The 14,736-nt window shown below is 40.9% G+C and overlaps 1 protein-coding gene across 2 annotated transcripts in view; it reads left to right on the top strand.

Annotated features, from left to right (window-relative positions):
• The window catches only part of LOC311043027 (netrin receptor UNC5C-like), a 280,919-nt gene that overhangs the window by 262,094 nt on the left and 4,089 nt on the right, over positions 1–14,736 (top strand). For both annotated transcript variants that reach the window (XM_084054159.1, XM_084054158.1), the window contains 4 exons: positions 1,052–1,285; positions 6,125–6,274; positions 6,942–7,106; positions 11,500–11,681. In XM_084054159.1, coding sequence (XP_083910285.1) covers positions 1,052–1,285; positions 6,125–6,274; positions 6,942–7,106; positions 11,500–11,681 — 731 coding nt within the window. The remainder of the gene's footprint in view (positions 1–1,051; positions 1,286–6,124; positions 6,275–6,941; positions 7,107–11,499; positions 11,682–14,736) is intronic.

Here is a 14,736-nt window from a genome sequence, read left to right as displayed (position 1 = left end):
TGTCCGTCTGTCTGTCTGTCTTTTTCTACTGTTTGAGTCCGAGGCTAATCTTGCAAACCACTGAACCGATCCATGCCAAATTGCTGCCAGTAGGCAGCACATATGTTTTATGTTTTTTTTACTTTTCCAAACTTTAATTTCATACTGGAAGTCAATCCCGGTAGAACCGGGCTGAATCCTTGCCCAAATATGGAGATGATTGATAGTACTGACGTCATAGTGTTAAAGTAAGAGCGCTGACATAATAATAGGCTGGCCACATCTAAGTCTGAGTTCTACATGTTTTATTTTACTTTGAAAGTGTAAAAATGGACCAATTTTTTTTTACACTCTCCGGTATTTTGGGATCTTCTGGATATCTTGGGGATATCAAAAGCCTCTGCTTTTGATATCCCCTCTCTGGTCATTCATTTTTTTGTTATGAATATGTTTCACTCTACTTCTGGTTAGACTGATTTTGCTTTTGGGAAATAGATTGCCTGATATGTTTGATGATATCAAAATTCAACAATGTAACCTGACCTGGGATGCATCTGTGTCACTTTAGATTTCTTTGGCTATTCAAAAATAGCAGATATACAAGCTCATATACATAGCTCATCGCTATGAGCTTGTAGATCTGCTATTTTTGAAAAATCTTTGGAAAAAAAGAAAGTTTTTTCCAAAAACTGTTAGGATTTAGATTTTTTTAAACAATCGCCTCAGGTCTTAATGGGTTAACCCTTGCCCTATTTTGGGCAAATCTTCAATTTTTCTCACATTTCTTCAATACATTTCAACATTTATAATATATACTGTAGGGCTTTTTACGAATCAAAACCTGGCAGTTATCATTTCAGCCATTCAACCCCGTTGACAAAGTAGCATTTATATTAGTGAATGACGCTTCAAAAACATGTTGACTAAAGTCTGTGTGTGTGTGTGTGTGTGTGTGTGTGTGTGTGTGTGTGTGTGTGTGTGTGTGTGTGTGTGTGTGTGTGTGTGTGTGTGTGTGTGTGTGTGTGTGTGTGTGTGTGTGTGTGTGTGTGTGTGTGTGTGTGTGGCCCTGCAGGACGTGGTGGTTGTAGGAGAGGAGAACTTCACCACCCCGTGCTACGTGCAGATGGACTCAGAGGCGTGCCACATCCTAACAGAGACGCTGGGCACGTACTGCCTGGTGGGCCAGTCGGTCAGCAAGGCCGCCGCCAAGCGGCTCAAACTGGTGGTGTTCGGCCCCGTGTCCTGCACAACGCTGGACTACCACATCAGAGTCTACTGTCTGGACGACACACAGGACGCACTCAAGGTACGGCCGGGAACCACAAGCCAACATCATTTCATTTGTGTTAATGTAGCCTATTATTTAACCACTTAACCAGCAAAAAACTACATTATTTTGAAAATAGCCGTTCTAGAAGCTAAAACAATGCGTTGTGAGCTTTTCAAAAATATTTTCAAAAGTATTTGCCGCAGTATTCGCCGCAGATAGACAGCTGGAGAGTTGAATAACCTCTTCAAATAACCAGATTTATTTACCAAAGTATGTAGGCGACCTACATGTTTATGTTTTAGCTTAGACATGGGTAGCCTACAATAGTTGGTAGATGATTGGTAAATTATTAACCATGACAACGACTCAAAGACTTTTATTTTGTACTTTCTTGAACCACAAGTATATCGCTGCACCAGTCAGATATAATGTACATGAGAGAGAAAAGGGGGGGAAACCACTTGATACACAAAAACAAAGCTGGCAATGTATTGCTAATATCCAGGGATGCTTTGGCTACAGAGTGCAAAGCACTAAATTTAACCAGTGAGAATTGCAGTGTACATAAAGTGCGCTCCGAAAGGTTTCTTTTAGGAGCGCTTTGTGATGCACCGTGCAGTCAAATCCGCGGTGTAAATAAATTCCACTGCCCGCTCTTTGATAAGTCCTCCATCCTCCATGAATCGAATACAAACTGCAACTAGTTCCCGTTTGGAAAGATCTTTATACTCATCCGCGAGTAGGCCTATTGCAAAATATTGTCCACTGAGTTCAGCCATTATTTTACCAAGCAGGACTGATGCTGCAGCCTCAAGCAGCTTGTCCGGAATGCGGTTTAGGCGGTCGCGGTGGCTACCGTTCATTTAGGCGTCCTCGCGTCGATGAGTTTGCTCTGGGCAAACTTTTTTTTTACGCTGGTGCCATTGCTGCCTCTCTGCTGTCTCAAGAATCAAAAATGAAGAGAATGAGGCCAGGACATGTGTGTGGTGTTTATATTGTGCGCTTATGTCATGACGTAGAAAATCGGTTCTGTGAATGAGGGACACAGACAGACACATTTCACGCAAGTGTGAAATGGGATTCTGAGAATACACATTGGCTCAATTGCTCAAAAGACCCAACATCCTCCAGACATGCAGGACGTAGAGAGAGAATGGATGTGTATTACGTTATTTGTCAGCCTTTAAGTATAGGGGCGATATAATTAATTATTGTAATTGTATTGTTAAGCACTTTGTAAACCTGTTTTTGAAAAGTGCTATATAAATAAAGTTTAATATATTCATAGTAAATACACAAAAAGCTGTCTGGCGGAGGGAAGGCACAGTGTATTCTAGGTAAGGCACGGGCCTGACTTGGCCTACAGTGCGTCCGCCCCTGGTCATTAGTTGACAGTACTTTTCAAGGGGTTTAGCAGCAAGCTGATACATATGACTGTGTCATTTCTTGTTTTTTACTCTTGTTTTATGACACTTTTTAGTGACATGTCCAAAAAAAAATTGGTTAATGTGCTTATGTTGAAGGTTCACTCAACTCTAGTCCATACAAGACATAGAATATCTCCAAAACATGGTATTCATTATTGACGCCATACATTTTTGGTTAAATGGGGATAATTTTGATCCAACACTGAACTATTATATCAACGTAATGTAAGGAGGAGGTACGTATGTACTGCACTATATTATGATACATTGTGGGCCTTGTTGATACCTTATGGTCAAATGATAGAGCATGTACAGTAAGAAACACTGGCCCTTTGGGGGCTTTTACTCTTAAAAGGACCATCTAAAAAGGACTGTCATGTCCAAGGCCAAGGTTTATTAATTATTCCATTAGAACCAACCTTCTCAGTGATAAATAGAGGTGTTTCGTCATTCCCCAGTCCATGGGAAATGAACAGTAAATATTATAAAGGGGTCAAATCAAACGCATCAAAATAGTGGATGTTTTTATATACGTTCAATGCACCGCTGGAGAGCAATGATGGGAATTTATGCTTGTAGTTATGTATGTAAGTGGCATAAACACGTGTGCACGACGCACACACACACACACACACACACACACACACACACACACACACACACACACACACACACACACACACACACACACACACACACACACACACACACAAAGATCAGAGGTTGATGTTTAATGATGGTCTTTTTGTAGTATAATTGATGGGGTGCTGTTTCACAAGGCACTATATTTACAGTATAGCTGCTGCGTAGGAAGGAAGATGAGGAGAAATTGATTATGTTTCAAACGTTGTGGGAGGCATACATGACACTGTACCAACTTACAGTTTAACATGTAACTAGTATGTGCTTGCGCAAGTGTCCAAGCATGCGTGCTAATCAACTGTCTATTTGAGTACATCGCATCAGTGGGGGTGCAACAGTTAACACATTACCCGCCAAGATATTAAACATTGTTTTTTATCCCCTTGCCAGCGTTTATTACCTTAAATAGACGATCTTTGAAACGCTGTGGAAGCTACGTTGTGTACATTTTTTTTTTTGTTTAAGTCCCCCTGGGTTGGGGGAGGGATCCGTGTATGCACTGGAACAATAACATTGCTACCGCGAGCAGCCATTTTGGAGCTATGGCCCGTTGAAAACGGGTGATTTTCATCACAAAAAAAAGAATTTGACTTTAGAATTTTGACTGTTTTTCAAAAAATCCTAACGTTGGGACGGACGGACGTCCGTTTTTTTGGAATGACGTCACATCCGTCTATTGCTTCTCTGAGTGACGAGGGATCATTCCTAAGCTGTGTTAGAGCGCCCTCTTGTGGAATTTAAAAAATAATAATAATTTGAAAATAGAAAGCATATCTGCGTTCTTGGCGAGTAAGTGATGCATTTAATAGAACGCATATCTGGCGGGTAATGTGTTAATAGAACTAATCTAATTAACAGATAATGGTAAAAATATAATCAATATAAATAAATGAGCTTTTCGATTAATCGTGGAAGTAATAAAAGATGATTGATAGTTGCAGCCCTACACATCAGTATGTGTCCTTGGTGTCTCAGTGTCTCGGGCTTATTTCATGTAGTCAATTTAAAAAGGATGAAGTGTAAATCCCCACAGAACGCCCTGTACAAGGTATTATTGACAACTGAAGCTCAGCAAAGTGAAAAGTGCTGTTTCCTCTATTCTCTGACACACAATACACAGTCAAATCTTCAGTGTTAATTTAACTCTGAGAGTTTGTACACTTTCGGAATTACAAGTGAATGAATGAACTCTGAGGATTTCACTGCGTATGGACAAGGATATCAAGTGGACACTATTAACCCATTTAGACCTGTTTAACCTATACCTTATATACCTTTCAATCCAGGATTTAGATGTTGCTATACTGTATATAGCAACATTATGATTTTTTGAAAACTGTTAGGATTCAGAAGGCATTTTTTTGAATGATCTAAACATCAACTAACTTTCTTTCGCTACATCGAGTATACTTAGAAACCAACAACCGTTTGAGAACTTGGAACTGTTTTGGTTTGTTTCACCATTTTACAGGTTTTCATAAGAAATATAAAGTATTTTGATTCTACGAGTTTACTTTCCAAAGCCCAAGCCTCAACACTACCAAAATAGGCTTTCTGGTAGAATTTTAGCCAATAGAAATGTTCCCAGGTGTCCTGCAATTCTCGGCATCTCAGACAATACACTGACCAATTGTTCTTGGAGAAGCAGCTGAGAGATCTGGCTTTTGTTTCAGCACGATTTGAAAGCAGCCAAGCTTCGCTTACAGCACACAACATTTACTCCAAGATTCAGAAGCTATAAAAACATGCAAGCTAATGAGGAGACAGAAGATAAGTGCACATGCCAGACGGGAAGGAAAATAAAATGCTGCCACAATGACAAAAGGAGCTTTGAAGAAAAGGAAGCGGAGGGCAGTGGTGGACAAAGTACTCAACCCCAGTACTTGAGTCAAATTATAGATGTGTCTGTTGTTTTTAAATTTGACCAGCACCGTGAGTTGCGGAGAACGGTATTTTGCTTCCATGTACTGTATGCCTCGTGTGTATTATGGAAGTGACAATTAAACTGATTCTGAGATACTCCTGGACAAATATTACTCAACTGCAAATGAAAGTTGCTCTGTCAAATTTGTACTTGAGTTAAATTTCTTTCCTCAGCAAGTAAAGTAGGCAGGCTCAATAAGCTCAGTGATAAAGCTTTCAGCACATACGCAGCAGACCTGGGTTCAAATCTGGGCTAGAATAGGAAAGTGCTGCTTTAAGTATTCAAAAGTGATTAGAAAAAACAAATCAATCCATTGCTGTACAGAAATGTTGACATTTCCCCAAATTCTAATATATTTCAGAAATGTCCAAAAATACTGAAAATAGCTGATCTACAAGCTCACAACGCATCGTAATGTGACGCGTTGTGAGCTTGTAGATCTGCTATTTTCACTATCCTACTGTATGTTAAAATTGGCTTAAGGGAGGACCGGCCGACGGACCACGGCCACGTCCCTCTGACTCAGACATAACCATAAACAAACCCCATACGCCCATATATAGGCAAGACCACTAGTATTCCTAGCAACCGAACCTCTAGTATTCGAAATAGGGCTTAAGTGATTAATTCATGTACTTTTTCCATACTTGAAATGTAGTGGACTCAAAAGTGGACTACAATATTTGTCTTTGAAATATAGTGGAGTGGAAGTCAAAAGTATCCAAAAAACGAATAAAGTACAGATACCTTTTTTTCCTTTTTTTTTTTCTACTTAAGTACAGTACTCAAGTAAATGTACTTTGTTCCTGTCCACTACTGAACACAGGGGAATGTTCTTCAAAGAGAGTTGCATTAATGCCCCAATTCTGGTCTCTTATGTAGGAGGTTCTTCAGATGGAGACCCAGATGGGAGGAAAGCTTCTGGATGAGCCAAAGACTCTGAACTTCAAAGACAGCACACACAACCTGAGACTCTCCATCCACGACGTGCCGCACACACACTGGAAGAGCAAGCTCATCGCCAAGTATCAGGTGAGAGTCATTCGCGTTACATAGTAGACCTGTGGTTCTCAAACTTTTTTTGTCAAGAACCCCCCAAAGGTGCCTGCCCACCACCGTGGAGGTTTTTTTTTTTTTTTAAATAATTTTTATCCCACGACCCCATCTGAAAATATATTGTGCCAGGGTAAAGTAAAGTATCCAGGGATTAAATGGTTAAGCCATATACACTTTGTCGTATGACGAATAGCAAAAATAGCCGAAAATAATAATAATTTGAAACTACAACTACTGTATAATGACAATGGGGACACTAGGCTGAAAGTGGTTAGAAGTGGGAATGAAGAGCATCACCACAGGTTCTGTAATCACAGTGCAGGTCACCCTCTGGCGTGCTCTGACTTCAGAATGGTGACAGAACGTTTTTTTTTTTGTTTCTTGCACTTATATAAGAACAGCTACTGTAACCGAAGAAGAGAAGAATAGCCGCTAAATTAAGCAGCCGTTTATCACACGAGTTAGCGAGGCAATTACATTTTTCATGAAGCATATATAGCTTGCCCTTCATTCCCTCCTGGGATTGATCTCCAGTGCAGTTTGGAACACGTTTTTCCCACCGGGATGGATTACTGGGCTGAAAATACCTGCTGAAGAAACGACTCACGGCCCAGTTTTTTTTCCCTTCCTGTGCTTCTTGCAGGAGATCCCCTTCTACCAGGTGTGGAGCAGCAGTCAGAGAAGTCTCCACTGTACATTCACCCTGGAGCGGCTGAGCCCGGCCACCACGGAGCTCAGCTGTAAGCTGTGTGTACGGCAGGTTGAGGGAGAGGGACAGATCTTTCAGCTCAGCAACACATTGGAGGAGGTAAGAGGAAGTACAACCCCGGCCAATATGTCGGTTTGGCCAACGTGTCGGCCGTTTGACTTTCATCAATCAAAAAGTTAGTTGTTTATTTAACCCATTAAGGCCTGAAGCCGATTCTACAAATGTCTCCTAAATCCCAACAAACGTATGTTTCTATATCAGTGGTGCTCAAACTTCATGTCAAGGACACCCAACATTATATGTATTTGGCCACGGACCCCCATCTCAAAATGTTTTGTTCCAGGTACCCCAAGAAGCAAAGATTTGAGTTAAAATGGTTGCTTTAAAAGAATATATTCAAAGATTTGCACACATTTTCACGATTTTTCAAAAATAGCAGATCTATAAGCTCATAGCGCGGCACTCTGTGCCGCGCTATGAGCTTGTATATCTGCTATTTTTGAATAGCTAAAGCGTAAAATAATGCTTTTTAGCTCTAATAAAAAAATGGGTTAAATGTTTATATTCAAATTATTTTTTTTTACAAAATATCAGACAAAACATTGGTAAACGGTGGGTTAGAACTCTCTACAATATAGGGATCGGACCCAAAAATCGGTCATCGGTTGAGCTCTAGTGAGAAGAACACGACTGACAATCCATACATTCATGCATGGCAATCATGTTGAAATCCTGTTGACTGACACGTGCACGCACAGCCACTGTCGGCTGTGCATTATGACTTTTGGCATCTAATCCGATGGTATTGGCTATTGATTGTGGGTCCAACTTGGAAGAGTTAAGCCTGAGTAATAATTAAGCATCAGATGTCACAGATCTTTTAGTTTAGCATAACACTTTAACCTCTTAAACCCTATACTTCATAGTATACTTTGCCCCCTCATTTATCAATCTAACGTGTGCTTACCTGCATATAGACCAACCAACCACTTTCAACCAATAATATCATGACATTCACCTATTACTTAACTCTCCATGTTTGTAATGACACAACCCCACTTTTCAACGTTCAAGTCAAATTCCTACATTATGTCCCGCCCAATCTGGGAACCCATCGTCAAATAAAACGGGGAAAGCAGCGCCCTCTGCTGTTTTTCACTTTTCCATTTGACTCTGGGCTGAGCTGTACAGAGGACCCATGCTCACTTTTGGTCTGCCCTCAGCCCTCCACTTCCGGTGGTACGCCTATGTTTTCATTCCCACTAACAATATTTCTCCACGGAACACTAACACAATTTCTCCCAAAGAACATGGATCGTTTTGGTTATAAGCCCACTTGTTTCTATGATGAAAGAGCAAGTTAAAATGTTACTAACTTTCCGTGGTTTTGTCGGCTCCGAGGACGCTATTGTTGAATGAGTTTCGGTTTGTTTCCAGTGGGAAGCGAGCCGCACACATGTAAATCCCGGCCACTACATTTGATTGGGTAAAGCGCGGCCTGCTTCCTGATCTGAAGGCACGCCCACTTGTAGCCAATGTGCACGGGTTGTCAACACGGCTCCCGATAGATCCAAGCGCAGCTATGGATCTGTTCTTGAGAGATTATGTCCCGCCTGCCTATGCTGTTTCACTCTGAAATACATCATGATACAGAAGTTAGATGCCTCACAAAATGCTGTTTCGTGTGGACTTTGTGGACTAATGCGTCCAGTACAACCAAAAGTGCTAAAAGTCACTAAGTTTACTTCTAGCTGTCAAGACAGTCAGGAGTCCTGCTATGGCTCTGTGACTCTGTTCAATCATTCACAGTGGGGCCGCGGGTCACACAACACGCCTGGAATAACAGGCCTTTGATTTAGCTCGGCCATGTAACTGTGCGCTGCGTGCGCAAAGCGTTTTGGTCAGAGGTCAGATATAGTTCCACTGGATTATCGCTGCTTTGAATTCTCTCACCGTGTTGTCGGCAATAGTTACACACCAGAATTCTTATTTGAGCAGATGAGGTGATTATGAGGAACAAGGTCCTTTTACTGTGTCTGGCGTTGTTCCACAAGGAGGCATGGTCATGAATACATACATACTGTACTTATGTCTCATCCACAAACAATGTCTGTGCTTGCACAGTCCGCTAGGCTCTCAGACATCAGCAAATTAGTGAAGGGGCAAAATACACGATCACCTTGGTAGATATCCTGCGTTACATTATATTTCATTGACTGGAGTCCCCCAGGGGTCTATACAAGGCCCCCTACTTTTCCCCCCTCGACACCAAATCTTTTCGCCAAATGTTCACCCTAGAAATTCTAGGGTGAACATTTGGCGAAAAGATGGGATGTGCACAGATAGACTCTAGGTGGTGCTAGAGCACCTGCCCTTTGCCCTCTTGACCAGAAGTGCCCTTTTAAAAAAGGGCACTGCAGGGTTCTTCAACAGGGGGTCCGGGACCCCTAGGGGGTCCTCAGAGTTACTACAGGGGGTCTGCCAAATCTTTACGTGATATGATTTTTCTTTCTACCATAACCACTCGAAACCTAGCATCCCTTTTCTGAGGAGAACTTTAGCCAAAAATAGCAGATCTACAAGCCCACAACGAGGCGTTGTGGGCTTGTAGATCGGCTATTTTTGGCAAAGAGGTATAGGTGTAGAGGGAAAAAAGAGCAGACCAAGTAAACAAAAAAAAGTATAATTTACTTGAGCACCTGCCCCTCAAAATGTCTGTGCACGCCACTGCCTAGAATAGGGATGCTATGGTCCATGTGGTTAATGTACTCATATCAACTTATTACCAAAAGGAGCAGTGTGGGAATGCATTGTAATATTTTTTTTAATACAGTATGTGACAGCTACACTTTGATAACTGCTGAATCAACCAGAGCCACATATAGGCTACTGTGTAGCTCAACAGTCAAGGTATCTTTTGGTGCCGGTGTGTTAGATAAAATTAAATTCTACTCACTAACTGAGAACTCATCACCGGTCAGCAGCAGTGTTGCCATGTCCGCTTATTAGAAGCGACTTTGGGTTTCTTTTTCTGTAAAGTCGCTTGTAAATATTGGTAGTTGCGGGTTGGGTTTTTTTTGGGCTTGTTTCTAGTTTTGTTAGGGCTTGTTTCCCTATGTCGTTTAAACCAGTGGTTATCAAACATTTTCATGTTGAGGACCCCCAAATTAATTTGTATTTGTCCACTGACCCCCCCCCCATCTGAACATTTTTGGTGCCAGGGACTCCCATACGAGATTTGTGTTGTTAACATTTTTTTTTAAATATTCAAAATTTTATTCCATTTCTTTTCAAGATTTTCTTTTGAAAATAGCAGATCTACAAGCTCACAACATGTCGCGATGCGACGTGTCGTAGAGCTTGCATATTGGCTATTTTCAAATAACCATTGTATATGTTTAAACTAAAGTGCTCATTCTTTTGGGCTTGTTTTCATAGACCTCGTTGCTTATTTCTCTCGCAATGTTGACCACCGGTCAACAGTGATCCCCGGTCAGCAGCCCAAACATGCTGAATAATGGAGGACAGGCCCTGTCTGTGGGCATTTATTTCAGCAGAGAAATAGAGACGTCCTGTGCATCGATCATTCAGTCCTCCAGCAGCAGAGAGCTTTCTGCTGTAAATGCAGGCTAAGTAGATGCTGTAAATACTAATCATTTACATCAACGGTGGAGGCTGTTATTTCCTCCTGCCAACTCAACATTCATTATATTACCGCTTCCTTTCAGCACCGGGGAGAGTAGCAGATGTTGGCATGTAGGTTTAGTGAGAGAAGAAGTGTTCGCAAGCCGCTGTGTGAATGTAGAATAAGCACCGCAAGCCAGACCGTTAGACAAAAGGAAATAAGTAACTACAGCATTGGTTCTCAAAGTGCGGTCCGGGGACCCCCAGGGGTCCTCGTGGGGGTACCAGGGGGTCCCCAGCAAAATGTGTTAATATAGCGTCATAATAATTTTAACCTTTTATACTTTGGCTGTTAAAAAATAGCAGATCTACAAGCTCGTAGCGCGGCACCGAGTGCCGCGCTACGAGCTTGTAGATCTGCTATTTTTTTAAATTCGAGAAAATGTGTGCAAATCTTTTAATATATATATATTTTAAAGCGAACATTTGTTACTCAAATCTTTGCTTCTGGGGGTGCCTGGAACAACATATTTGAGATGGGGTCCGCGGCCAATTACATATAATTTTGGGGGTCCTTTACATGAAAAGGTTTGAGAACCACTGAACTACAGGATAAATATATCCATAGTGAGAGCATCATCAGACGCCCTAACGTCTTCATGTAAATACATCATTACACAGTAAAATCCTCAGTGTTAATTTAACTCTGACATGCAGTGTACTTAATGTAAAGGTCCATTTGGTTTCATTTGTACACTCTCAGAGTTAAATTAACACTGGGGATTTTACTATGCAGATGACATCAACCTTGATCATGTTTTATGAAATAATATGCAGCCTATCCTCGCTTCTGTTTCTTTGAACACAGGATGTCCAGTGCATAGACACGTCTCTGATGGATCCAGCCAGCAGCATCACTACCTTAGTAGGGCCCAACGCCTTCCGCATCCCTCTATCCATCAGACAGAAGCTGTGTGGCAGTCTGGACGCACCGCAGACCAGAGGATCCAATGACTGGAGGATGCTGGCCCACAAACTCAACCTTGACAGGTACTGAACTGACCCGTGCCATGAAGGCATAAGCAAGCACTAGAATCGCAACATTTTAACAAGCTGTTGATGGCGTGTGATTGACAAATGCAGCTAAAAGCATTTAGTCCATTCAATGTTTTAAGTTTTGAGCTTAATTGTGCCGAGCCTTAAGCCCATAATTTGTTGTACGACAAAGTTTTAATCGGGATGTGGCGCCTTTTCCGCTTATAGATTGGCTATTTTGATTATACTATAAGTTAAGCATTAGTTATAAAAAAAAAAAGCCACATAAATCTACAGTTACTGTATTTTGTGTTATCAGTTACTGGTTACTTCAAACTAAACAGTAACCTCTGCTTACATCTATTCACAATGTGTTCAGTTCTATCTGACCACTTACTAAGCCTTATTCAAAACATTTCTATAATAGCCGATCTACAAGCTCACAATATGTTGCACCACAAGGTGTTGTGAGCTTGTAGGTGTGCTATTTTAGAATTGTATCTTTTAATTCCTAAAAAAGTCGTATAACCTATAATGATATGCCCAAAATAGGGGATGCCATGGTGAAAGTGTCTAACCTGGCATGGCCAGGCTAGTAATCACGGACGTGGAAAAGCAAGTGATTTTGCTCTGACAGAGTGGTCTGGTTTCCAGGCTAGAACATAGCTAAGTTAGACATGACCACTTGAGTGTGTGATGTTGCATGCTGCACAGTTGTTCAACCGTGCGGACATGTCTTTGTAATGGAAACGTCAGTTCAACTCACTCTAGAAGAAGTGCTCTTCCTCATTTAACCCACTGAGACCTGGAACTGTGTCATTTTTAGATTTGAGCTAAAAAAGCATTATTTTACACTTTGGGCTATTCAAAAATAGCAGATATACAAGCTCATAGCGCGGCACCGAGTGCCGCGCTACGAGCTTGTAGATCTGCTATTTTTGAAAAATCGTGAAAATGTGTGCAAATCTTTGAATATATATATTTTTAAAGCGAACATTTTTAACTCAAATCTTTGCTTCTGGGGGGTCCCTGAAACAAAATATTTTGATGGGGGTCGGCGGCCAAATACATATAATTTTGGGGGTCCGTGACATGAAACAGATTGAGCACCACTGATATAGAAACATACGTTTTTCAGAAAACTGTTGAGATTTAGGAGACATGTAGAATCGGCTTCAGGTCTCAATGGGTTAATTAAAGAGAACATGCATTTGTGTAGTTGTTCTATTGGCAGCATTGTGTAGCTCACCATGACAGCAAGGACTATAGGACACACTGAGCTGGAAGCTATAGCAACAGCCCACGCTGAAATGAATGACACACACACACACACACACGCATGCATGCACACACACATTTGGTAAACCCTATATACTTTGTGGACCAGAGTCCCCCAGGGGTCTATAATAGGCCCCCTCCTTTTTTACCCCCTCTACAACAAATCTCTTCACAGAATATAGCAGATCTACTATTTTCATTTTTGTTCACTTATTTTCATCAAATGTTTGTCTATTGTGACATGCCCAGAATAGGGTTCATGTTTTCAATGTGTGGACCAAATACTGGTGACTATAGACTCTAGAGGACACTGGACAGCTGTTATGTTGGCAGGATTATGTATTAGGTGTATTTTGTTTTACCTTTAAGAGCTCTCCTTTGCAGTTACCCTAAAATGTATACTTAACCCATTAAGACCTGGAACTTTGTCATTTTTAGATTTGAGCTAAAAAAGCATTATTTTACACTTTGGGCTATTAAAAAATAGCAGATCTACAAGCTCATAGCGCGGCACCGAGTGCCGCGCTACGAGCTTGTAGATCTGCTATTTTTGAAAAATCGTGAAAATGTGTGCAAATCTTTGAATATATATATTTTTAAGCGGACATTTTTAACTCAAATCTTTGCTTCTGGGGGTCCCTGGAACAAAATATTTTGATGGGGGTCCGCGACCAAATACACATACTTCTGGGGGTCCTTGACATGAAAAAGATTGAGCACCACTGATATAGAAACATACGTTTTTCAGAAAACTGTTGAGATTTAGGAGACATGTAGAATTGGCTTCAGGTCTCAATGGGTTAAAGAGGCAGTGCCATGATTTTGGTAATTTCCCTGTTTTTCATTCATCAATCATGAAGTTGGCATTGCTCCTATAGACCCCCTCTAGACGGTGTTGTTAAATGTGCGAGGATGTCTTCCCTGTGTGTTTTTGGCTCCTTTTTGTAAGCTGCAAGCATCTCTGTCAAACATTCGATGGACACTCGCCACAAATACAGCAGGTGTATGGTCAGCACCAGATTTTGAATAGTGACAGACGGTTCGGTTGTACTCAGTTGGAACAAGAGTGTTCCTGAGGTCCCCATCCTCAAAGAGACAAATGGCTAGCGAGAGTATAGCCTAGTGCTTTGCTGAGAATCAATTCCAGCTTCCAACTTCAAAGCTCAAGTTTAGGTGTAAAAGATTGGCTGAAATGATGTTCTGTACATATTCTGTACATGTTCTGTTCAAGCTCCCAAGGATTGCGGTTATGAAAAGATAATAGAGAGAGAAAAAATAAAAATGTCGAATAGCAAAACATTATCAAATAAGCATAACGTGTAGTATACTCAATAAATACATTACAAAATAAAATCAAATAAAGGCAGAGTACCTCAGTCTTTTGTGCAGGTATAGTAACAGATATGAAATATGTATGAAGTGGGTGATCCTAAGGTCTAAACCTTAATCTGTGGGATGTGCCTACAGAAAAACAGCATTTTAACACTGTACACTTAAAGGTGTAGTGAAATGAAAAATATGTTTTTCACACTTTTAGAGCATATCCGTGGTCATCATATGGGCATACCTAACAATAGATGCCCAAAAAAATGAAAAAAAAACATTTTTGTGTATTTTTACATCTAAAGTCCCTAAAAAGCCAATCTTAATTACTTCCTGTAAACGAAAACGTGCTGCGTGATGACATAACGCAGCCTTCATGACTATAAATTAATCTTGATTACATGCACCTGTTTGATTCCCATAACTGCACGTTCTTCAAACACAGCTGATTTTAATTACAGAGATACTC

Source organism: Gymnoscopelus microlampas, assembly GCF_963454915.1.
Source record: "Gymnoscopelus microlampas genome assembly, chromosome: 4".
NCBI classification, from domain to species: domain Eukaryota; kingdom Metazoa; phylum Chordata; class Actinopteri; order Myctophiformes; family Myctophidae; genus Gymnoscopelus; species Gymnoscopelus microlampas.
This window is presented reverse-complemented; position numbering and strand designations above follow the sequence as displayed.